Source organism: Neoarius graeffei, chromosome 2 (assembly GCF_027579695.1).
Source record: "Neoarius graeffei isolate fNeoGra1 chromosome 2, fNeoGra1.pri, whole genome shotgun sequence".
Taxonomy (NCBI): domain Eukaryota; kingdom Metazoa; phylum Chordata; class Actinopteri; order Siluriformes; family Ariidae; genus Neoarius; species Neoarius graeffei.
Window position 1 is genome coordinate 74430426 of NC_083570.1, and position 24912 is coordinate 74455337.

A 24912-nucleotide genomic window follows, 5' to 3' on the forward strand; every position below is an offset into this window, starting at 1 on the left:
ATCCACAGAAATCTCTTTAAAGAATTGGTGAAACAGGACAGAGAAGTTATCATGGCTCACTGTAACTGCATGGCCGGGGAAGACTCAGCCTTATAAGAATGTTATAAGCTTCTGTTCAATCGACGTTTTAAAAAGTAGCCTGCTGGAGCAATCAGTTACAGAGTCTCAGCTCTTCAGGTATCTACCTGACTTGAAAATCTGTTTTAAAGGAACAGTCCACCGTACTTCCATAATGAAATATGCTCTTATCTGAATTGAGACGAGCTGCTCCGTACCTCTCCGAGCTTTGCGCGACCTCCCAGTCAGTCAGATGCGCTGTCACTCCTGTTAGCAATGTAGCTAGGCTCAGCATGGCCAATGGTATTTTTTGGGGCTGTAGTTAGATGCGACCAAACTCTTCCGCATTTTTCCTGTTTACATAGGTTTATATGACCAGTGACATGAAACAAGTTCAGTTACACAAATTGAAACGTAGCGATTTTCTATGCTATGGAAAGTCCGCACTATAATGACAGGCGTACTAACACCTTCTGCGCGCTTCGACAGCGCATTGATACTGAGCTCCGTATCAATGCGCTGTCGAAGCGCGCAGAAGGTGTTAGTACACCTGTCATTATAGTGCAGACTTTCCATAGCATATAAAATCGCTATGTTTCAATTTGTGTAACTGAACTTGTTTCATATCACTGGTCATATAAACCTATGTAAACAGGAAAAACGCGGAAGAGTTTGGTCGCATCTAACTACAGCCCCAAAAAATACCATTGGCCATGCTGAGCCTAGCTACATTGCTAACAGGAGTGACAGTGCGTCTGACTGACTGGGAGGTCGCGCAAAGCTCGGAGAGGTACAGAGCAGCTCGTCTCAATTCAGATAAGAGCATATTTCATTATGGAAGTACGGTGGACTGCTCCTTTAAGGCGTGACCTTATGTTGTGGATTGCTAAACTGATTTCTGCAGTTAAACACATTCCACCATGGCTGAGTTTTAATGTAGGTTTGGTTTGAAGCTCATATTCAGGCCATGGGAAGGATATCGATCCAGATAGTGTATGCTCCTGTCATCCTCTTTGCTGGTAATAACAGTAGGAACACTGGGGGCGTGTGGCAGGGGAGCACAAATAGGCTTCTCATCTCAACACAACACACATAATAGAGGAAAGAGGGAGACAAAAGACAGACAAAAAGAAAATGAGTCTCATGTTACAGAAAAGAACAAAGGGCTCAGGCAGACTTGTTCAATATTTTGAGAGCACACTGGTGAGCACGGTGAGCTAAGCTGATTGTTTGAAATATGTTCCAACAAACAGATGGTTTTGATGATTTTTATTTTCCAGGCTCAGATATATTCAATTTAACCACCACTGATGGCCAAGCCTTTGTGTACACAGCAAGCTCATAAATGTGCTTCAAATGTGCCTCTCTTTTTTGTTTGTCCAAACCCAGTGTGTGCAGAGGCCTTTAACCCAGATGAGGAGGAAGAAGACAAAGAGCCCAGGGTGAGAGATTGTTGATGTTTGTGGTAAAACTGTAACGTTGCTGTGATGCTATGGCTACACAATCACAGAGGCAAAACAGGGATGCTTAAAGCCAAGCTACATTCCTTTAATTTGTGGTGCATTTTTGTAAAAAAGAAAAGAAATTCTGAATGTACTTGCTGTCATTGCAGGTGACTTACCCAAAAACAGATGAACAGAGACAAAGACTACAGGAGGCCTGCAAAGACATACTTCTTTTTAAAAATCTTGACCAGGTAAAGACATTTTTTTATTGTTCACTTTTTTGCTTTGTATCTTGCCACCTTATTATCATGTTCTCTATTGTGTATAAAGACATGTTAGACCGTAACATGCTAGTTAAGGTGCTCAAACATCCACTAACTGATAAATCTGGCTCGGTAATACCCCAGTTGACATTTTATGTTGGCTAACTGAAAGGCTGCGTGATACAAGGGATGGATAAATAGCAAAAAGGGCATAATAATATTATCAGCTGTGCAGTTGGGAACTGCTTGCTAGCAGCAGCAATCGCAAAAACTTTGCATGATGGTGAACTTGTTGGTGATTCTGCAGTAATGCACAGTGAACAGCACAAATGATTATATGTTCTCTATGGCAACATTTTCATTGTTATGCTGCTACTCAAACTGTTTGGGTCGTGGTGACTTGATGGTTAAATGCTGTTTTTGACCATTTAGGCATCCTTAATAAATATACTTAACCGATTTTGATATATTTGATTTCACATTAATGTACTTAGAATATTCTCTGCTTACCTTTGACAGACAGTGAGTATGATGCATATATCAATTGGCTCATCTTCTGTTTTACTGGGATGAAGGAAACTGTTCTTTTGCTGTATTTTTAAGTGATAATCTGTACTAACGTCAAAGTCCCTCCCGTGCCAGGACCTGGTCTTCCCAGTCAATCTCCCATCCTAGTACTAACCAGACTCTTAAGGCACAGTGGGTGGTGCTGATCTCCATTTCTCAGCCTCTTACGTAGCTAGAGTTACAGTGGGGGGATGGTCTTCTGGTAACCTTGAGAGTTTAACTCCCTACTCGCATTTGTATTGCAGTGTACCGTACCTCGCCAGATGGCAGTAGGTACCATTTTTATGATAGTCTTTGGTATGACCTGACCGCCAGTAGAACTCACAATCTAATGGTTGAGAGGTGGGCACACTAACCACTAGGCCAGCTCATGATCTGTATTAACATAGTCCAATGTTCAATACCGGAGCTCCTGCACAAAACGTGTAAAGCTTGGCAGATGCGGTATTGCTCGTATAATCAGCTTTCACATCACTGGACATTGTGGCAGTGTAATATCGTGTAAAGACATTTAATTAATTCTATCACACAAGCCTCCTCAGTGACTAAATCACAATTACAAACACCACTGCACAAAGTATATTCAGCTGATTGCCATCTAACAGCATGCATCAGCTTTAAAAGTGTATGGTAATATGAGATTTTAAAACAAGTTTCAAGAGGCAAAATAGTGGAAACATTTAATGATTTCAAGGGAATGCTGAAAATCAACAGTAGGGCTGGGTGATATGTCAAACAAGTCAAATCTCAATACTCGATATTTTTATGATACACCATATGCATCACAATATACAGTATATAAGATTGCTATAGGGGTGGCACAGTGGTGTAGTGGTTAACACTGTCGCCTCACAGCAAGAAGGTCCGGGTTCGAGCCCAGCAGCCGACGAGGGCCTTTCTGTGTGGAGTTTGCATATTCTCCCCGTGTCCGCGTGGGTTTCCTCCGGGTGCTCTGGTTTCCCCCACAGTCCAAAGACATGCAGATTAGGTTAACTGGTGACTCTAAATTGACCGTAGGTGTGAATGGTTGTTTGTCTCTATGTGTTGGCCCTGTAATGACCTGGCGACTTGTCCAGGGTATATCCCGCCTCTCACCCACAATCATCTGGGATAGGCTCCAGCTTGCCCGCGACCCTGTACAAAATAAGCGGCTACAGATAATAGATGGATGGATGGAAGATTGGTATATTTTTTAAACTAAAATGAGGAAAATATTCCAGAAAAAAAATTAACATTTTACAATTTGAAAGATTCAGGATCAAAATCACCTGCTTCAAAAGTTTGTAATTGTTATTTATATTTGAAAAAGTATATTCTTAAATAAATTATCATTAAATTGTCATATAACCCAGCCCTAATTCGTTGATTCATTCTTCTTCAGTTAGCAAGATGGGATGCTAGGGCACCATGCACACACACATTCACATACTCATTCACACATAGGAACAATTTAGCACAACCATTTAACCAACTGGCTAAATGTAACAGGGAAATAGGAGTAAACCAGACAGCTGAGTGTATCTCAGAAAAAAATATTAGTTGCATTATTTTTTACCCTTTGCAACAAATAGCTTAAAACGTTTCTTTCATTCTGTCTGCCCTGTATCTGTAATTTCAGTCCCTCTGTGAAGTGTAGACATACACTTCTGTCATAGCTGCCTAACAGTTAACTAGTAATTAGCTAGTCACTTGACTATTAATGTTGGTCTTTACTTTAAGTTTACTTTCAGCCATCTCAGGTAAATCATCAGGTGTAACGATTGCTTTGCATGATCATATAACAGCCAACAAATACGAGACAGCTTCACAGAGCCAAGTGTGCTGTATGGTGCACATTTATCCCATATTACAAGACGATTACAGGATGATAATGCCCCTTATACAGTATTATACAGTATAGACTGTTAAAATTATTCAGGAGTGGTTTATAGAACACCAGGGTAAAGTCAAGTGTCTTCTATGGCCTCCCTAATCAAACTGTAATCACTAAATCTTTATGGGAAGTTCAGGAACACAGACTTCTTTATCTCTAAAAAACCCAGAAGGTTTTCTTCTTGGCGAATGATCGAATATCTGACTACAAAATATTCAGGACTTGTATTCCAAGAATTATATATTATAGGCAAGGGTCAGCACAGTGGTGTAGTGGTTAGCACTGTCGCCTCACAGCAAGAAGGTTCTGGGTTCGAGCCCAGTGTCCAGTGAGGGCCTTTCTGTGTGGAGTTTGCATGTTCTCCCTGTGTCTGCATGGGTTTCCTCTGAGTGCTCCGGTTTCCTCCACAGTCCAAAGACATGCAGGTTAGGTTAACTGGTGGCTCTAAATTGACCGTAGGTGTGAATGTGAGTGTGAATGGTTGTTTGTCTCTGTGTCAACCCTGCGATGACCTGGCGACTTGTCCAGGGTGTACCCCGCCTTTCGCCCATAGTCAGCTGGGATAGGCTCCAGCTTGCCCGCAACCCTGTAGAACAGGATAAGCGGCTACAGATAATGGATGGATGGATGGATGGATGGATATATTACAGGCATTTAGCAGACACTCTAATCTAGAGCAACATACAGCAAGTGCAAAAATCAGGCAACAAGTGCTAAACTTCTAGACAAGAATTTGTTAGCCCTTACATTAAATCTACATTAATTACAGTAATTAATGCTGTTTGAGGCCCTTGATATTATTATATTGTTACATGTTTCCATGTTAGGGATATAACTATTGTACACTGAATGTTATGACTGGGAGCTGGAACTGTGTGACATACTGGATTGGTATCGCATTCTGATCCACAAATATACTGTATATTATGTGCTAAATGTGTGTGATGTTGGCTGACATGCCACAGATGATGCATGTGAACACAGGAGACAGCTCAGAGTTTAGAAGCTTCAGAATGGTTCGAGCAGAGTTTAGAATTTTCCAGTCAGAGTTTAACAACTCAAGTTAGAAGCCTGATTGTCATGCCAGTGTATACAGTGTTTGCTATTATAATTTGTTTGCAGGAGCAAATATCCCAAGTCCTGGATGCCATGTTTGAGAAGACCGTTTCTACTGGGGAACACATTATTGATCAAGATGATGATGGAGACAACTTTTATGTCATTGAAAGGTGTGGATCGTATGATTTCTGTTGCACAAGCAACATATGAGTATATAATTTTCTCAGTGTTGCATTAAATTGCTTCATTGCTTCATTCATCCAGGGGGACTTTTGACATCCTTGTGAAGTCAGAGGGCACCACAAGAACAGTGGGCTCATACGACAACCGTGGGAGTTTCGGGGAGCTGGCGCTGATGTATAACACCCCGCGCGCCGCCACTATTGTTGCTACCTCACCTGGTGCCCTGTGGTGCCTAGTAAGTGACTCCATGATTTATGAGTTAGTTTAGATTTCTTTAACAACGACTGATCACCATCTGTAGATAACAGCTAATAAAATAACCATAATACTTTGTATTCGATATTGAAATATTCAGCAGAGATTTGGTAATAATATTTATTATTTGATTATGATTTATGCATATTATTTTTGGTAAAAAGTAAAAAATGCTCTGTTGGTGTCACTCGTAGCTCCCTCTTCTGTTCTGATGATATACCAAAGAACCATAACCAAATGAGAATACTGAAAACATTTAATGGGCTCTGTAATATAGGGTACATACTGTATATCTGGGTTACCTAAAGCAGTGGTTTTCAATATGGGGTCAAGATGCAAAGTCAGAGGATCTATGTGGGTTTTTTTTTTCTTTTTTTTTTTAAATCATTATCAGGTTGGTACAGTGGTTAGCACTGTTGCCTCATAGCAAGAAGGTTCTGGGTTTGAAAGGCCTTTCTGTGTAGAGTTTACATGTTCTCCCTGTGTTTGTGTGGGTTTCCTCTGGGTGCTCTAGTTTCCTCCCACAGTTTCAAAGACATGCAGATTGGGTAAAACACCCAGCCACTAGGGTTGCACAAGCCAGTGCATACTTAGTGCTGGTCCCAAGCCCGGATAGATCGGGGAGGGTTGTGTCAGGAAGGGCATCTGGTGTAAAAACCTATGCCAAATCAAATATGTGGAACAGATCCACTGTGGCAACCCCTAACAGGAGCAGATGGAAGAAGAAGATTATCAAGTTTATTATATTAGTTAGTCAGTTGTTCTAATTATTTGCCTGTTTGACTGACCACTTAAATTGAATTGGTTTAATCCAAAAATGTATAACTAAAAAACAAGTAACCTATAAATAATGTCAACATGGCCCTATGTGTATTGTTGGAGGACTTCAATAAATAAAAAGCTCTTTGGCCGAAAAACATACATCCTAATATTTAAAAATATTCATAAAATGTATATGTGGTGACAGCATCTGTGGAATTTATAGTTAAAAGCCTCCCTGCCTGCAAAAGTTTACTTAAAGAAAACCATTTTGCATTTGCATGTTAATTGGCACACATTCCCTACTGAAGTAAACTTAAAGCTCATAGGCAATGGTTTTCAATTTATGCACATTTGAAACTTTATATGTTAAAAAACCCTCTGTAATTTTCTTCTGGTCCCAAGAAGTATTGTTAATAAGTAATAATTAAAATAAGTTAGTGCGGATCGTGGCGAATTTCTATTCGGTGATTTTCGTGACCACTCGGCGCGTGACGTCATTCAAGACAAACAAACCGCTTGAGTTGAGTCCACTTCTGTTTACTTACATTGCCATTTGGCTTGAGTGCAGACGTGCGTTCGGGAATTTCCAAAGAAAAACCATGCCTTATTGTTGTGCAGTGAACTGTAACAACAGGACCGGTTCAGGAAGAAGTTTTTACCTTTTTACGAGAGAGGAGAAGAGGCGGAGAGAGTGGATTGGCTTTTTCTGGAAGAGGAGAAGAGGTGGAGCGAGTGGGTTGGCTTTTTCCGAAAGAGGAGAAGAGGTGGAGCGAGTGGATTGGCTTTTTCCGAAAGAGGAGAAGAGGTGGAGTGAGTGGGTTGGCTTTTTCTGAAAAACGAGAAGAGGCGGAGCGAGTGGGTTGGCTTTTTCCGGAAGAGAAGAAGAGGTGGAGCGAGTGGATTGGCTTTTTCCGAAAGAGGAGAAGAGGCGGAGTGAGTGGGTTGGCTTTTTCCGAAAAACGAGAAGAGGCGGAGCAAGAGGGTTGGCTTTTTCCAAAAGAGGAGAAGAGACGGAGCGAGTGGGTTGGCTTTTTCCAAAAGAGGAGAAAAGGCGGAGCGAGTGGGTTGGCTTTTTCCGGAAGAGGAGACGAGGCGGAGCGAGTGGATTGTGTGCGTGAAGCCAGAGGGTTGGCTTTTTCCGGAAGAGGAGACGAGGCGGAGAGAGTGGATTGTGCGCATGAAACAAAATCAAGCAGTCAAAGAAATGGAGTAGCAACGCTTAAGCAAAAAGGAGAAGATTGGAGGTAAACATTTTTACCTTTGCTTGCAATTGACAAGTCAAGAATCCTGAGGGATCCTGTACAATCATTGTGGAAATGAGACAAAGGGATATTTCCTTGCTTAGAGTCGGCTATAAATAGTATAATGCCGCAGATGGCAGGCTAATGTGGCCTACCGGCGCACTGTCCAGTAATCGTTACCTATATCCACTAGGGAGGGCGGTTTAATTATTCTTCAAAAGGGCTCTTATTTAGTATTACGACGAAAGTAGGAATTTATCATAACTACCAGGATAAATTGTTTGGGCACGAGTCTTGTTGAGGTCCGGGGTCACCGCGATCAGAGTCGGCCGAGTCGCTGTCCAATTCCGAGGCCGCACGGTCAAACCAGTGAGCCACATTCACCGATTGCTTCGCAACAGCCATAGGTTCATACATGTATGGTTTCACCTCTCAATATTCAATTTGGAGAGTTCCTACTTCAAAATCACTATCGCTTTCAGACATTTTACACAACCTCTCACGACCAAAGTCCGTACACGTGTGCTCGGTTCGCAAGTAAACACAGAACTGCTCCCGGTCTGTTTGGCTTGAATGACGTCACGACGACGGCCCCCTGGCGGTGAAAATGCGCATAAGTGAGATGTAAACAAACCTTCGGAAATTGGGCAAAACTGTATATTTTAACCGTTTTATTCAATTTTAGGGTGCAAATTAGACACCAGGAAGATTGAATTCGCTTTTTGGGTCGTTCTTCTAGACAATAAAGTTGATATTCTACCGTACATTTCACCTTCGACCATTGCCTATGACCTTTAAGTAAGGAAAAAATAGATGAAATGAATTTAAAACATTGCATAGTGACTACGGTGCATCAGTTGCCCTCACTTTCATAAAATCTGATGCATTTTTGTTTGGGTGTTCCTTTTCACCAATAAAGACATCCTGTAAAATTTTTTGACCATATTCAAAAGTCTAATGATGGCACCATGAGGTTCATTTTTTGCCAAAAAAAAATGCTTATTTTATGTTTTCGCGTAAGGTTTGAATCACAATGTTGGACTCCATTTATTGATTTCGTGTGGCCCTCAAATTGGAAAACTTCATAGGTGAAGACTCGTGGCTGTTCTTTGCAGCTTTTGATATATTTGATGATCATCTGCTCTCAACACCAGTGTCACAATGGGATGGCTTGGCATCTTACCAGAGGATAAAGGCAACACTCACAAACTTCATTGTGACAAATGATGTGGCAGAGCGTGGGGTTAAACTAGCCCATGAGAAAGTTGGTTCTGCCACAATAGAAGAAAGATTCCAGAACATTGTGCAAGTTGTAGCAAAAGACAGAGTAATGGTTCCAAATCTGAGACGGCCACATAGGAAATAGACATTAAGAATTTGCTTCTTAACATTTCACTTGTATCTTCAGTTGTCTTGAAAACAGGTAATCCAGCATCATTATAACTTTAATAGGGGCTAGCATATGCATAGGCGGCAAGCTTAAATCCAGGGTTATAACATTGATAGATAATGCTAGTGACACCCTAAAATAAACCTCCAAATAGTTTTAGACATTCTAGACATACTGTCTACAGTATCTAAGATATTTGGTATACTCTATAAGGTGCCATAATGTTTCATGAAAAGTGATCAAAATTTTGTCATAAAAGTCATAAAATAGCAGCTTTTTCCATAACTTTGAGCTCCTGGTGCCACCATTAAACTTTTGAATTTTGTCAAAATATTTCACCCAGTGTGTTTTCTTACCAAAAGGAACATAAAAACAAAAATGCATCATGATCGGAGGAACTTTTCATTTTTAGGGGGCAACTGATGCACCCTAATAGTGACTATAGATAAAAAGATTAGCATGGTAAGAAAACGTGAAGACTTATATTGATTTATATGCAGGCTATCAGCTCAATGGCTATTACTTTTTATTCTATCCACATTCACTGGATATGAGCAATCGTGCACTCTGATTGGCTACTCTACTACTAGGCTATCAGCTCATATACCATGAGTAAAGAAAAACAAAATGGCGGACCATGTTGCTGAACCAACTGAGGATGAAATAAAAACTCTACTCGAAAATAACCCCCCAAAAAATACAAAACTAAAGCAACAAAAAATGCAATGAAAGTATTTGATGGTAAGAACGTATCTTTTTTAAATTTTTCAAGAATTATTATTATAGCATTTTTCACAAATAGCTACTGTCATTTCACCGGTTTGTTTACATTCTAAGCGGAAATTATTTTTTCGGACGTTTTGTATAAAGTTTTTATTTATCACATTTGCAAAAAATAAAATTGTTCTGTTTCTCAACATCCAGTGAATGTGAATAGAATAAAACAGTTATTCCACTCAATCTCGTCATATGTGGCTTATAGCTATCAGCTAATGTACGACTCGATTTCGTGGAATAACTGTTAAATAGAGCTTTATAGAGTTCCAGTGATAGAGTCATCTATTACTTAGATGTTAACTGTAGGCAACTTTTCACTGTTTGTGATTGCAGGACCGATTGACATTCAGAAGGATCATTGTAAAAAACAATGCCAAGAAGAGGAAAATGTATGAAGCTTTCATTGAGACCCTTCCACTGCTCACATCTTTGGAGGTTTGAACCATTTCCTTTTCTTGCAGTGTGTTTATAAACAACAACAACAATGCAGGAACACTTTTAACCATGTATTTCCTTTCAGGTCTCAGAAAGAATGAAGGTGGTGGATGTCTTATCATCCAAAGTGTACAACAATGGAGAGCAGATCATTGCACAAGTTAGCGCTATTCTCTTAACCTCCAAACATACAGATTGTTACCATTTAGAAAAATTAGTGGTACTGTACTGATACAGAATGACACACAATGGTATGAGTCAATGCTGAATCACATGAAACCAAATATTGCAGCTTATAATGCAATGCAGTAATTAACATGTTGTTTTGTTTTTTCCTCTAGGGTGACCTGGCAGACTGTTTCTACATTGTAGAGTCAGGTGAGGTTAGAATCACCATGAAGAGGAACCGGGTAAGTTTCCATAATGGAAGCAATTTTGCTTAGGCTTATAAAATATTCTGGCTAATTCTGTTCATCAGCCAACAAACTGAAGCAGTACAAATTGCTGATAAATAATGTTAATATAAAATTGCATATTTATTCACTATTATTACTTTCGTGCTTCCTGTCGTAGAGATTTATTTTGATTCAGACCTATTTAATTTTCTTTTAATTAACAGAAAGTCTCACTAGGAGACTACTACACTGAAATGTAATGGGATGCACACATCAAACAAGGTGTAATGGCATGCCTTAACATGCCATTTTTATGATAATCTACTTCATCATGAAGTGTTCTGGCAATGCTGAAAAAAAAACATCAGGATTATGTAATCACTCCTGTTCCTACACAAGACAAGTGACAAGCACACAATTTGTAAAAAGAAAATATTTTACTGACAGAAAAATATTTCTGTGTGTTAAGCGGTATTTAGATACTCCTTATGGAGCATGTTGATTAACTGAATCAGGAGTGTTATTTTCCAGTAGTGTATATTCTTTTCAAATCAATTTAATGTTATAAATATGCTAATGATACCCTGCCATTTTGAAATACGGCATATTTGGAGGTTTTACGGTCCCAGTGCCCCAGTATAATTCACTGAAAGCTTTCTGGGAGATGAAATGATGGTAAAGTGATTAGTGTGTGTAGAGAATTGTCTGTGGGATGTCTGTTGACAGTTGAAAACAGATTCTGAGCATGAGGAGGTGGACATCGCCACATGCACTAGAGGGCAGTACTTTGGAGAATTAGCCCTTGTTACAAACAAGCCAAGGGCCGCTTCTGCATATGCTGTGGAAAACGTCAAGTGCTTAGGTAAAACTACTGATTTTAAATAATATTTAAATACACAAAGACTGAGTTAGAAACTTGTAGATACTGTTATATCATAATTGATGTGGTATTTTCACTTTTTCTTGGATGCCTTTCACAGTAATGGATGTCCAGGCATTTGAGAGGTTACTGGGGCCATGCATGGACATCATGAAGCGCAACATTGCGAACTATGAAGAGCAGTTGGTCACCCTCTTTGGGAGTCAAATGGAAATAGAAGAGCCAAGTGCATAAAATTAAAAATAACAAACATGCTCCAATGCAACATATTTAAAAGGTAAATAATGGTGAGTACAGGTCTCTCACTATTGTTCAGATGCCATATGATCATAACTTTTGAACTTTAAAGTTATTGTTTTGCAAAACAAAGTGAAGCTATGGTGTGTCAGTGATAGTGATTTTTACATGTAGGAAAAATTAACAGGTTACGCGGAGTTTTTTTGGGGAGGGGGAGTTAATTTTTCGTTAGTAAAGTGTTTTGTTATATTGGGAATAAACTGTGTGTCCAGCTATTTAGTTACATCGTTATGTCCACTGCTGTATTTTATTTTGAAGTATTAGAATAGGATTGTTTTTATTTAATTTTTTTAGTTTATTTATTTATTTATTTAGAGCTCAGGCTTTGACAGAAAGAAGTTGAAATTTCCTGTCATATATTTCAAAAATTTGTTTATGAATCCTGTACATTTTTGAAGTACAAATGGCAATGTTTTTTCACACATCTTAATTACAATATCCCCATTTTTTTTTTTGTCTTGATTAATTATCTTCACAGTATGAGCAAACACGCAAACATAAATTTGGGAGTGTACTATTTGTGAGTGTATGAGGATGATACAAACCAAAACCTAGGATTGTGTGTTAAAACAGGACGTGTGGCATTCATATATAAACTTGTAATGGTTTGATTACAGAAAAGGGAAACATAAGTGTTTGTATGCAGACTGCACTTTGCATTCAAAATCAGAAAAAGAAAAATTGCACATTGATTTACAGTGGTGCTTGAAAGTTTGTGAACCCTTTAGAATTTTCTATATTTCTGCATTAATATGACCTAAAACATCATCAGATTATCACACAAGTCCTAAAAGTAGATAAAGAGAACCCAATTAAACAAATGAGACGAAAATATTATACTTGGTCATTTATTTATTGAGGAAAATGATCCAATATTACATATCTGTGAGTGGCAAAAGTATGTGAACCTCTAGGATTAGCAGTTAATTTGAAGGTGAAATTAGAGTCAGGTGTTTTCAATCAATGGGATGACAATCAGGTGTGAGTGGGCACCCTGTTTTATTTAAAGAACAGGGATCTATCAAAGTCTGATCTTCACAACACATGTTTGTGGAAGTGTATCATGGCACAAACAAAGGAGATTTCTGAGGACCTCAGAAAAAGCGTTGTTGATGCTCATCAGGCTGGAAAAGGTTACAAAACCATCTCTAAAGAGTTTGGACTCCACCAATCCACAGTCAGACAGATTGTGTACAAATGGAGGAAATTCAAGACCATTGTTACCCTCCCCAGGAGTGGTCAACCAACAAAGATCACTCCAAGAGCAAGGTGTGTAATAGTCGGCGAGGTCACAAAGGACCCCAGGGTAACTTCTAAGCAACTGAAGGCCTCTCTCACATTGGCTAATATTAATGTTCATGAGTCCAGCATCAGGAGAACACTGAACAACAATGGTGTGCATGGCAGGGTTCCAAGGAGAAAGCCACTGCTCTCCAAAAAGAGCATTGCTGCTCGTCTGCAGTTTGCTAAAGATCACGTGGACAAGCCAGAAGTCTATTGGAAAAATGTTTTGTGGACGGATGAGATCAAAATAGAACTTTTTGGTTTAAATGAGAAGCATTATGTTTGGAGAAAGGAAAACACTGCATTCCAGCATAAGAACCTTCTCCCATCTGTGAAACATGGTGGTAGTAGTATCATGGTTTGGGCCTGTTTTGCTGCATCTGGGCCAGGACGGCTTGCCATCATTGATGGAACAATGAATTCTGAATTATACCAGCAAATTCTAAAGGAAAATGTCAGGACATCTGTCCATGAACTGAATATCAAGAGAAGGTGGGTCATGCAGCAAGACAACAACTCTAAGCACACAAGTCATTCTTCCAAAGAATGGTTAAAGAAGAATAAAGTTAATGTTTTGGAATGGCCAAATCAAAGTCTTGACCTTAATCCAATCGAAATGTTGTGGAAGAACCTGAAGCGAGCAGTTCATGTGAGGAAACCCACCAACATCCCAGAGCTGAAGCTGTTCTGTACGGAGGAATGGGCTAAAATTCCTCCAAGCCGGTGTGCAGGACTGATCAACAGTTACCAGAAATGTTTAGTTGCAGTTATTGCTGCACAAAGGGGGTCACACCAGATGCTGAAAGCAAAGGTTCACATACTTTTGCCACTCACAGATATGTAATATTGGATCATTTTCCTCAATAAATAAATGACCAAGTATAATATTTTTGTCTCATTTGTTTAACTGGGTTCTCTTATCTACTTTTAGGACTTGTGTGAAAATCTGATGATGTTTTAGGTCATATTTATGCAGAAATATAGAAAATTCTAAAGGGTTCACAAACCTTCAAGCACCACTGTATGCTGTACACAGTAGTTTAGAATTTTAGTTTTGTGTTCCTTTATGAATAAGGAGAATCCATGGAGTATTTTAACATACTGTCTCAAAGGTAGCATATTTATTGTACATATACATTATTTTGACATTTATTTATTAACCCCCCAGTGTTTCAGAGTGGAATAAGACATAATGATCGTAAGATAGCTTTCTGTTGCTGATTATTTTCTACAGTGTGTATGTTTTTGTTAAAAATAATAATAATTATTCTTATTATTAGCAAATATGTTATGGCATATTATTTTATTTTATTCAAATATGCTGTTTTGCCTTTAAAAGTTTGACTTCTGAACTGCAATATGTGTCACCAGTTGTAGTGATGTTATCCATTATTCCATTGTCTTTGCTCTACTGGCAAGTAACCGCTTTTTGGATTTTTCTTCCAATACCATTGATGAGATGAGATTTATTAATGTCTTCAGACCAGTGTTGCACCATGACACCATGTGAGCGTCTACTACAGCTTCTGTCTCAAGAGTAACCCACCTCAACTGTGTGCTTTCACTGTAGGATTTTCTGTTCATTGTTTTATAAGCAGTCCACTCGTCAAAGACTTTAAATGCTGACCTGTGTTTATATTTATTATCATTTCTCTGAATTACCATATTCAAAAGTAGCCCTTTGCATTACTGCTCTCTATTTATTGACATTCATGTAGAAAAGTGTACTCTTAATGCCAGAGGCACTAGTACTATTGTCTGTGAGATTTCATTTTCCATTAAAATAAAATACAATTTTGTATTAAACTGTAGTGATCCCTGCTTTTTTTTTTTTGGATGTCATGAATTAACCTGTACAAGTCACATACGCTACCGTTCAAAAGTTTGGGGTCACTTTGAAATGTCCTTATTTTTGAAAGAAAAGCACTGTTCTTTTCAATGAAGATCACTTTAAACTAATCAGAAATGCACTCTATACATTGCTAATGTGGCGGCACGGTGGTGTAGTGGTTAGCGCTGTCGCCTCACAGCAAGAAGGTCCGGGTTCGAGCCCCGTGGCCGGCGAGGGCCTTTCTGTGCAGAGTTTGCATGTTCTCCCCGTGTCCGCGTGGGTTTCCCCCACAGTCCAAAGACATGCAGGTTAGGTTAACTGGTGACTCTAAATTGACCGTAGGTGTGAATGTGAGTGTGAATGGTTGTCTGTGTCTATGTGTCAGCCCTGTGATGACCTGGCGACTTGTCCAGGGCGTACCCCGCCTTTCACCCTTAGTCAGCTGGGATAGGCTCCAGCTTGCCTGCGACCCTGTAGAACAGGATAAAGCGGCTACAGATAATGAGATGAGACACTGCTAATGTGGTAAATGACTATTCTAGCTGCAAATGTCTGGTTTTTGGTGCAATATCTCCATAGGTGTATAGAGGCCCATTTCCAGCAACTCTCACTCCAGTGTTCTAATGGTACAATGTGTTTGCTCATTGCCTCAGAAGGCTAATGGATGATTAGAAAACCCTTGTACAATCATGTTAGCACAGCTGAAAAACAGTTGAGCTCTTTAGAGAAGCTATAAAACTGACCTTCCTTTAAGTTTCTGGAGCATCACATTTGTGGGGTCGATTAAATGCTCAAAATGGCCAGAAAAAATGTCTTGACTATATTTTCTATTCATTTTACAACTTATGGTGGTAAATAAAAGTGTGACTTTTCATGGAAAACACAGAATTGTCTGGGTGACCCCAAACTTTTGAACAGTAGTGTAAGCTCCAGGTTATCCGGGTAAAGAATAAACTTGGACAAAGTTACAGCTGATTGTAGATAACAAAGGAGAAAACAAAACAGAAGACTGGGGGAAATACAGTGACCCAGCCAATGAAGTGCACTGGTAAATGTAACGGGCATGAAAATCTTACCAATGAACATAACAATAACAAAACAAGTCCCGCCCTCTGCAGTTCTCCAAGCGCTGACCAATCATGCCTCGAGTACGTTATATTGGCGTGAGTGTTAGCCAATAAGCGAGGAGATCTAAAAGCAAATCGGTCCAGCCTTCTCAGAGAATGCTAGAGATACTCGGTAATGGCGACAGGTTTGGTAAGTGAAAACTTAGAGAACGATTACAAAGAAGTAAAACATTAATGTTGATCATTTGAAATGGACATAAATGTTTGAATAGACGGTTGTTTTTACTCTGGCGATTAGGAAGGTTGTCATTCATGATTTCATTTTCACAACGTTAGATCAGTTATTTATTTATTTTTTTCATTACGACGTTTGTTGTTTTGCTGGTGGCTCAGTAACTTGCCAGCCATTGCAGCGAGCTGAGTTACCAAGCCAACCAGCTAGATAGAAACAACTGGAAGTGCTAGTTAGCTGTCGTGTTAAAAATGATCCCATGCTACATATATTACCAAAAATAAATGTTCCTTCATTCATTGCGATACTCGGAAGGGCTTCGAGCGCCATGTCTCAACTTGTTGACATTCTTTTGTTTACAGTTCAGTGAGAAGTAAGGGGCTCTCTGACAGCTCACTGAACACAAGATTTACCCGAAATAACATTTCTACTATTAAACAAGAACTTTATCAGGGTGAGATGTTGATTTTTAGGACAATTAATTTTCATGTTGTTATTGTTCACGGCTGAAAAAAATACTTTAGATGCTTAAAGTAGTTTCTCTTAAACGTCATGTCTGCCTATAAACGAGTTTTCACGTCGTTCTGTAACAGTCCGATGGCTCTGTTTTCTCTCTGGTAAAAAAAAAAAGTGTATATATATATGGACATTGTTGTTGTTGTTAACAGCTGATATTTTTTCGTCCTGTGATACAAAGAGGACTGTTAATAATAAACCTCTCCGGTTTTTTTAAATCAAAACAAACGTCGTTTTAGGGTAAATTTCATTCGCTGTCATCGAGTGCTATTAAAGATATCCGGATATCAGTCATGAAAATTTAAATGTCTTGTTCTGTGTCGACTGTTGTTACGCAGTTATGAATGAATGAGCGCAGCCACGCATGCGCCAACTCTCCCAGCGTTTATAAACAAGGTTGCGTGCAAGATGGTCACGTGACCAGGCTGCAAACTCGCAAACAAAGCTATTACATTTCCTTAATAATAATAATAAAACTGGACATTTCTATTCACTTTTGTTTTTGGTTTAATTTCAGTTTCAGAATTCGTATTGATAGTTCTTCGGCCATTGCAGCAGACGTTTAAATCTGGAGTGAGGTTACTCAGTAGCCAGCATAGCCGTTCTTGTTATACTGTATTTAAAAAAAAATAATCCAAGGAATAAGTAATCCTAGTGTTGGTTTAACAAGCAATGAATTGATTTTGATCGAGTAAGTTCATTCATTCATTCATTCATTCATTCATTCGAAAATACACGAGATCTTAAAATAGGAGTTATTTCAGAATTATTATTTGAGGTCTACTGCTCATTTGTAGGCCATTTTTTTGTGCAGCATCACACACTGAAACCTTATTTCCCTTCATATATATTCAGCCTGCCCATGTGACAAGGTGTAATATGGTGTGGGAGGTAAAGACAGTTCCTAAAAGTGTCCAGGAATCCAAAACCGATTGCCCCAGCATGGATGAGGCCTTTGACCTGCTCAAGTGTAATGAGGACCTGCCATCTTCACCAGGCTGCCCCTCTACTGAAGGCCCTATAGAATATGGTGATTCCATAATTAACTTATTTTCTCAGTCTTTATCGCTCAGTCTGTCAATTTAAAATGGTGTATTATTTGGTCAGAAATGCATGCGTACTGCAAAAGTACCTTGTTTTTGTTTTTTTGACCAAAGTTCTTCAACAGCTGTATAGCTGAACATGTAACTGGAGTGCTATTTATACAGTCTTTCTTTGTACCTCTTTTACAGATGACTTGCCAGAACTACAGGAAGTGCAGGATGACCAGTCGTCCCCAGCAGTGTTTCAGGTGACTCCAGGTGTGTCACATGAAGAGAGGACTGAACAAGGCTGGAGCCCGCAGTCAGAAAGCAGTAGCATCTCCCACACAAACTGGCTCACAGAGTTAGCCAACATCGCCACCAGTCCCCAAAGTCCTTTACTGCAGAGTGCGCCCCATCCCAGGTCAGCAACATGCAGGAAATCCAGTGGAGAATGTTGAACTGAACATATATAATATGAGTTACGAAATGGCAGTTTCTGTCGAATCTTTAAGGAAAAACAGTTTATGATCTCCTTTATAAAAACAAGGTTACAAACATTGACGTTTTATTTATTTATTTATTTATTTATTTTTAAATTGTGTTTACTACAGTGTTATGTAGTGCCTTCCACTGCAAATGTTCATTTGTTACTCAGTCTGTTTCTGAAAGTGTGTCCTTATTTGATTTTCTGTACATACTCAACTGATTCTTTTTGCATTACTGTGTCTGCAGGTCCTCGCCTGTGCACATCTTTGCTCACAGTAACAGTTTACATTCCTACGCTCGGCCTCCATTGGCCTCCAGCAGTGCTCCCAGTCCTGCTCGTAGCCACATGAGAGAGCGTCGGCGCACGAGGGTACAATGTTCAGCAACAGATTAGAATTGAATAATTAAAACAAATAAGCACATAGCTACAAGTTATGTGCAATTTTATGAATTCATGATTTGGCTGTTACATTCGAGTCATGTAAACGTATTGTATAAGGTCATCAATGCTGTTTTTGAACTCATTTTAGGCTAGTAGTGAGTCTGAGTCTGGGGTATTCTGTATATCTTCACTGTATGATGATGATGACATGGGATGGTCCCATTCTTGGCCCTCCACAGTCTGGCATTGTTTTCTGAAAGGTAAAGGCCATAAATACACAAACGCACATTGTCAGATACTTGTATTGGTTTTCAACATGAAGGTTACAGATTATGGTCACTAAGATCACAAAACTTTTATAATTTAAAAAAAAAAAAGGGATTTTTTTGGGGAAAAATGGAAAACCCAGCTGACCTTTGTGATATTTTAAAATGTGCTGAACATCAGCCATTTTATGAATGAGCAGTTGACGTTGAAGCTGAAGTAGCACCCTCTTCTGTTAGCTCTGTGCCACTACAACATAAAAACAACAAAACAAGAACATGGGTCAAGGGAGGGGCCCAGGCACAGTCATTTGAATTGTATGCTTTTCTTTCCATCCTCCACTTTTGGGGCAGAATTCACTGGTTATTAGTTTGAATTGTATTCAGTTTTCCCCCTACAGAAAAACTGACAGGAAGATACAAATATTCAAGAATTTATATTCATAGACAAACATCATGTTAAGGGTTTTTTTTTTCTCCTCCCCCCCCTTCAGGCACACGCCTGCGTTTTCACAAAGGGCCAAATGTGGAGTGGCAGGAGGTTGAGGATGTGGCTGAGTGTGAGGATGAATCTGATGATGAAGGAGGCATGCACCTCAGTCCCGTTAAAGTAATATAGCTTTATATGCATTATAAAATGCTTCTACATGTCATTCTTGACAGTGTCCAGTGAAACACAAAAGCTACACTGCAAAAAAATTGAAAACTGAATTTGAGGAGAAAATTACTTAATAGTAGTGAAATGATCTTGCTGCATGGACAGATATTTTTACTTGACAAGACATCTTAGAATAAGTTGGTTGCAATCCAGAACTAGGTTTAATAATCTCAGAATTGGTGTCTTGTATTCTTCTAATAGGAAACGCTAGATCGTTTCAACTATTTTCAAGATGTTTTCACTTGCTGAGACGTCATTTTTTGCAGTGTAATAAAAAGCAACGTTACTTGAAATTAGCCAGATTAATGACCACTGTAAATGGGTATTGTTGTGTTTATTTTAAAACATACTTTGGGTTTATTATAAAGAGGACTGAGACGGTGTTGTTGACCTCTTGATGGTACTTTTGTAGACATATGGATGTGAGGGGTTGAAGCTTGTGGCCCTGGAGGAGACTGTGTCATTTGGCCAGTCGATTCTAAAATTAACCTTTGATCCTGGTTCTCAAGAGGCTGGTCTTCTAACTGCTGAGTGCCAATTGGACCACCCATTTTATGTGAAAAATAAAGGTAAACAAACATACTAGCTGTGCTCACCTTTTTGCCACAAATAGTCTTTTTTAGTCTAGATTTGTATTCACCCTATTCAGAATGTTGATGACTGAAAATAATATAATTGCTCTTATGATTGACTGGATTTCTTGTAAGGTTGGATTGTTAAATTGAACAGACCTAATTTGTGTGCAATTATAGGTTGGTCCTCCTTTTATCCAAGCCTTACTGTGGTGCAGCATGGTATTCCCTGTTATGAAATGCAGGTTGGGGACTTGTGTCTGCCTCCAGGACACCGTGATGCCATCAACTGTGATGACTCGACTGTTTTTGACACCTTCAGGAGGTAGATACTGTCTTTGGTAGTTCACTGATATGTGCTATAAGGTTATTGGTCAAAATCCTTGCTAATGGTAATTTAATGCCATCTTGTATGTAGTACACATGTAGGTTGAACATTAAGTGGTGCTCCGTGGCCTGCAGTTCATTAGATTTCTCCCTGCAGTTATGACTTCACCCCTCTGGACTCATCTGCTGTGTATGTGCTGAGCAGTATGGCACGCCAGCGAAGAGCATCCCAGTCAAGCGGGGGCACTGTGAGCCCTGACTGTGACAAGCTGGAGCGTTCTGGTTCTTCCCACCACTCCCCCAGTAGCAAATCACAACGTAGCCACTCCTCAGGGGGAAGTGGAGCTACACCCACAAAATGCAAACGGCCAATGAATGCCTTCATGCTTTTTGCTAAGAAGTACCGAGTGGAGTACACGCAAATGTATCCTGGGAAAGACAACAGGTAAGTGTTAACATTAGTTAAGGGTAATAATTTGTGAACTTTCAATGTTTTTTATTTAAGAAAGCTAGATAAATATACAGACTTGATTATTTTCAGGCCAGTACACTCTATAACTAATGCTGCATACTTTTTGCACGTTATTTAATTTACAGTCACATATGCGTGCATATATTAATACAGTGAATCACACTACAAGCAATATTACTGGTCTTTATGTTCCTTCCTAATTTTCCTCACTTGCAAGCTGAAATTATTAAGAAAGTAATTTATCTTTACTGCAGAGCTATTAGTGTGATTTTGGGTGATAAGTGGAAGAAAATGAAGAATGAGGAGAGAAGGATGTACACCATGGAGGCTAAAGCGCTGGCTGAGGAGCAAAAACGCCTCAACCCAGATTGTTGGAAACGCAAGAGAACCAATTCGGTGAAATGCCCTTTTCTTCTAGACAGTTCAGAAGTTCTTGCAGTTAGACACTTCTATAGACAGTTCTTACAGAATGGACAAGATTATCTGTCTGTCTGTCGGATGACTTAACCACAATTGTAAATGGCCAATTCACTATTCTGCTGTGTCTCACTTCTCTGCTTTTGTTCTTCTAGGGTTCTCAGCCGAATTAGCCATGCAACAGGACTGGGAGCGATTGACATCACCTATGCCATCTAACCGCCTGTAGGAGTGAGGAGACTTAACTGTGATAATAAAAATCATCATATATATATAAAACATACATACAGTGGGGTCCAAACATCTGAGATCACGTGAAAAAGCTTCTATTGGCATTCTTTTCTATTTTAATTCACCAAATTTCATTACAAATTATATTGCTGACAACAAATTGAGTGAAAAGTAGAACCTTTGAGCTATTTATATGAATTTCAGAGTTTCTTAGTATTTGGTAGGCTTTAATGACAGTGGCCACTCAAGCTGGCATGGGGTCCATAAAGTTGCGCAAAAACATTTTGGATCAAATCCATGTTGCCTGAACACATGCTTCAGTAGAAGAGAATAGGCCTGAGGAGAATCTGACTTTTTGTGCAAAACAGTTAACATGGTCAAGATCACAAATTTGCTTACATTTAAATAGGGACCTAGAAATAGTGCAGAATCTTGAATAATAAATATTTAAGATATTGAACATTTTTATTTTTTGTTTTTAAATGTTTCAAAAGTCTAAAACCTGTTTATTTCCAATTTTAAATGGGAAATAAAAATCCCAGAATTTGATTGTGGTCTCAGATTGTTAGACACCACTGTGTGTATGTATGCACCTACATTACAAAGCATATTATCTCTTAAACTAACAGTGCATATATTTTTCTTATTCTTTCAAAAATTTATGAAAATGCCTTATTCTTCCAAAGTAAGAAAATGCTCACTTGTATTTTCAGGTAATTTTGTATTTCTATGCTTGAAAGGTGAGACCCTGTGGTGCTATTTTCGTGAGAGCAAAGGAGCAGTATATATATAGAGCAAAAAAGTATATTTTTAAATGTAAAAAGAGGAATTTTAGATGCTAGTCAGCTTGTTTTGCAGTTATTCATACGAGTTATGTTCATATAACTCAAAATATTGCACAGACTCATTGTATTGCAAATGGTCAAATGTTATTGAATTTCATGTTCATCAGTGAACTGGGAATGGTTGTATTCTGTAGACACCAAGATACCAGCCTAGACCATAAACTGTGTGTGGGAGCACAAGCGATGTGCATATAGGTGTTTGTGCACCCTCCAACCGGCCATATTGTAGTGTATAACATGCTTCTGCAAATACACACACACATATATATTTACTTGATCACAAATGAACACATACATAGATGCATACATACATACATGACAGCACATATTCACTCTCACATACAGCACTTCAGGGCCATGCCTTCACTGTAAGTGTTTTGTTTTTGCACTTTACGTACATACATAAATTTGTACAACCAGTAAATGTATACAAACTGATATGTATAAAATTATATATATACTTTACTCACAGTCATGGCCAAACTGTATAGTTTATTATCTGCTTTCTGGGGTTGCCATCACAAAAGAGAAAAAGAGTTGTTGATAATGTACAGGTCCATGTTCCCATTCAGTTCTTGCACAAAATATTCTTGTATCATATTATAAATAAAGTTTTCAAATTATTGTACACTGGCTTGCTTTGGTTTATTGGAATTTGTTACCATTTATTATACATTAGACTGCAATAAAGTTTGTGAGTTTTGAGGGTTTTTTTTTAAATAAATATATTTTGTTTAAAGACTGTAAAACAGGTATCATAGTGGCACATTTTAAGAGTGAAGCTCCTCTTAACGATAGTGGTCTCCTGAATTGCTGGTATCCTTCATAAAAACAAGCAAAGATGATTGTATAAAAATAAACATTACACAGATTAATTAATTTTCAGTTGTGCAATTGAAGAAAATTTGTTTCAACAAAAATGATTCTCATTAAGTATTTAATAACTGGTTAAAAGCTATTTTAATAGCATTAAAATAATAGTACAGTATTTTCTCTATTATAGTATAGTCATTCTTGAAATGCTTGGATTATTTTTCATTTGCTCTCAGTCCCCATGAACTCTGTTGTTGCCTTTACCCATGGGGTATAAATATTAGCTTGCACTTGTGAAAATCCCTTTGTCATACAGAGGTTAAAAAATTTTTTTTAACACAAAGTAGACAGATGGTTGCTGACCTGCAGAAATCAGGTAATGAAAAATGCATAAATTATTAGATAGACCAGAACAAAGTTTCATCCATCTGAACCAGTTGTTAATTTGTGAGAAATTGTACACATGAGCAGGGGCGGCACGGTGGTGTAGTGGTTAGCACTGTTGCCTCACAGCAAGAAGGTTCTGGGTTCAAGCCCAGCAGCCGATGAGGGCCTTTCTGTGTGGAGTTTGCATGTTCTCCCCGTGTCCATGTGGGTTTCCTCCAGGTGCTCCGGTTTCCCTCCACAGTCCAAAGGCATGCAGGTGGCTCTAAATTGACCGTAGGTGTGAATGGTTGTTTGTGTCTCTGTGTCAGCCCTGCGATAACCTGGCGACTTGTCCAGGGTGTACCCCACCTCTCGCCCATAGTCAGCTGGGAAAGGCTCCAGCTTGCCTGCAACCCTGTAGGACAGGATAAGTGGCTACAGATAATGGATGGCTGGATGGACACATGAGCACACTGTCCCTCCACACTGAGGTTGATGTTGAAGGAGGAGAAAAAAAGCCCGAAGATCACAATTCTAGAATTACACAGTGTAGTTGATTTTTATGGTTGTCAAGATTCAAAATTAGATACACAATGACATAGATACAGTATCACTTATTGTATACTTAAGTTATTCCACGAAATCATGTCATACATGAGCTGATAGCCGATGAGGCACGTAGCACTGAGTTGGCTATAAGGCATGTATGATGAGATTGAGTAGAATAACGGTTTTATTCTATCCACATTCACTGGATTTTGAGAAACAGACCATTTTTATTTTTTGCAAATTCTGTAAATAGAAACTTTATACAAAGCGTCCGACAAAATCATTTTCGCTTAGAATGTAAACAAACTGGCGAAATGACTAGCAATTTGTGAAAAATGCTATAATAATAATAATCTCATCTCATTATCTCTAGCCGCTTTATCCTGTTCTACAGGGTCGCAGGCAAGCTGGAACCTATCCCAGCTGACTATGGGCGAAAGGCGGGGTACACCCTGGACAAGTCATCACAGGGCTGACACATAGACACAGACAACCATTTACACTCACGGTCAATTTAGAGTTACCAGTTAACCTAACCTGCATGTCTTTGGACTGTGGGGGAAACCGGAACACACCCACACGGACAACATGCAAACTCCGTACAGAAAGGCCCTCGCCAGCCACGGGGCTCGAACCCGGACCTTTTTGGTGTGAGGCAACAGCGCTAACCACTACACCACCGTGCTGCTGCTATAAT

At 39.0% G+C, this 24912-nt stretch overlaps 2 protein-coding genes across 2 annotated transcripts in view; both read left to right on the plus strand.

The window, feature by feature from the left end:
* LOC132873870 (cAMP-dependent protein kinase type II-beta regulatory subunit) overlaps positions 1-12051 on the plus strand; it is a 32833-nt gene extending 20782 nt beyond the window's left edge. The window contains exons 3-11 of the mRNA XM_060909694.1: positions 1447-1499; positions 1670-1753; positions 5328-5434; positions 5529-5682; positions 10206-10307; positions 10393-10467; positions 10649-10717; positions 11429-11564; positions 11683-12051. Of these exons, the coding sequence (XP_060765677.1) occupies positions 1447-1499; positions 1670-1753; positions 5328-5434; positions 5529-5682; positions 10206-10307; positions 10393-10467; positions 10649-10717; positions 11429-11564; positions 11683-11816 (914 nt within the window). The 3' untranslated portion in view covers positions 11817-12051. The remainder of the gene's footprint in view (positions 1-1446; positions 1500-1669; positions 1754-5327; positions 5435-5528; positions 5683-10205; positions 10308-10392; positions 10468-10648; positions 10718-11428; positions 11565-11682) is intronic.
* A 4145-nt stretch (positions 12052-16196) lies between these two features.
* On the plus strand, positions 16197-23115 carry hbp1 (HMG-box transcription factor 1). Its single transcript, XM_060914961.1, has 11 exons — positions 16197-16251; positions 17665-17839; positions 18042-18255; positions 18567-18690; positions 18851-18962; positions 19460-19575; positions 20036-20192; positions 20376-20520; positions 20680-20967; positions 21249-21390; positions 21567-23115. Exons 1-11 carry the CDS (start codon positions 16237-16239, stop codon positions 21582-21584), a joined length of 1506 nt encoding a protein of 501 aa, XP_060770944.1. The 5' UTR covers positions 16197-16236; the 3' UTR covers positions 21585-23115.
* Positions 23116-24912: the final 1797 nt, after the last annotated feature.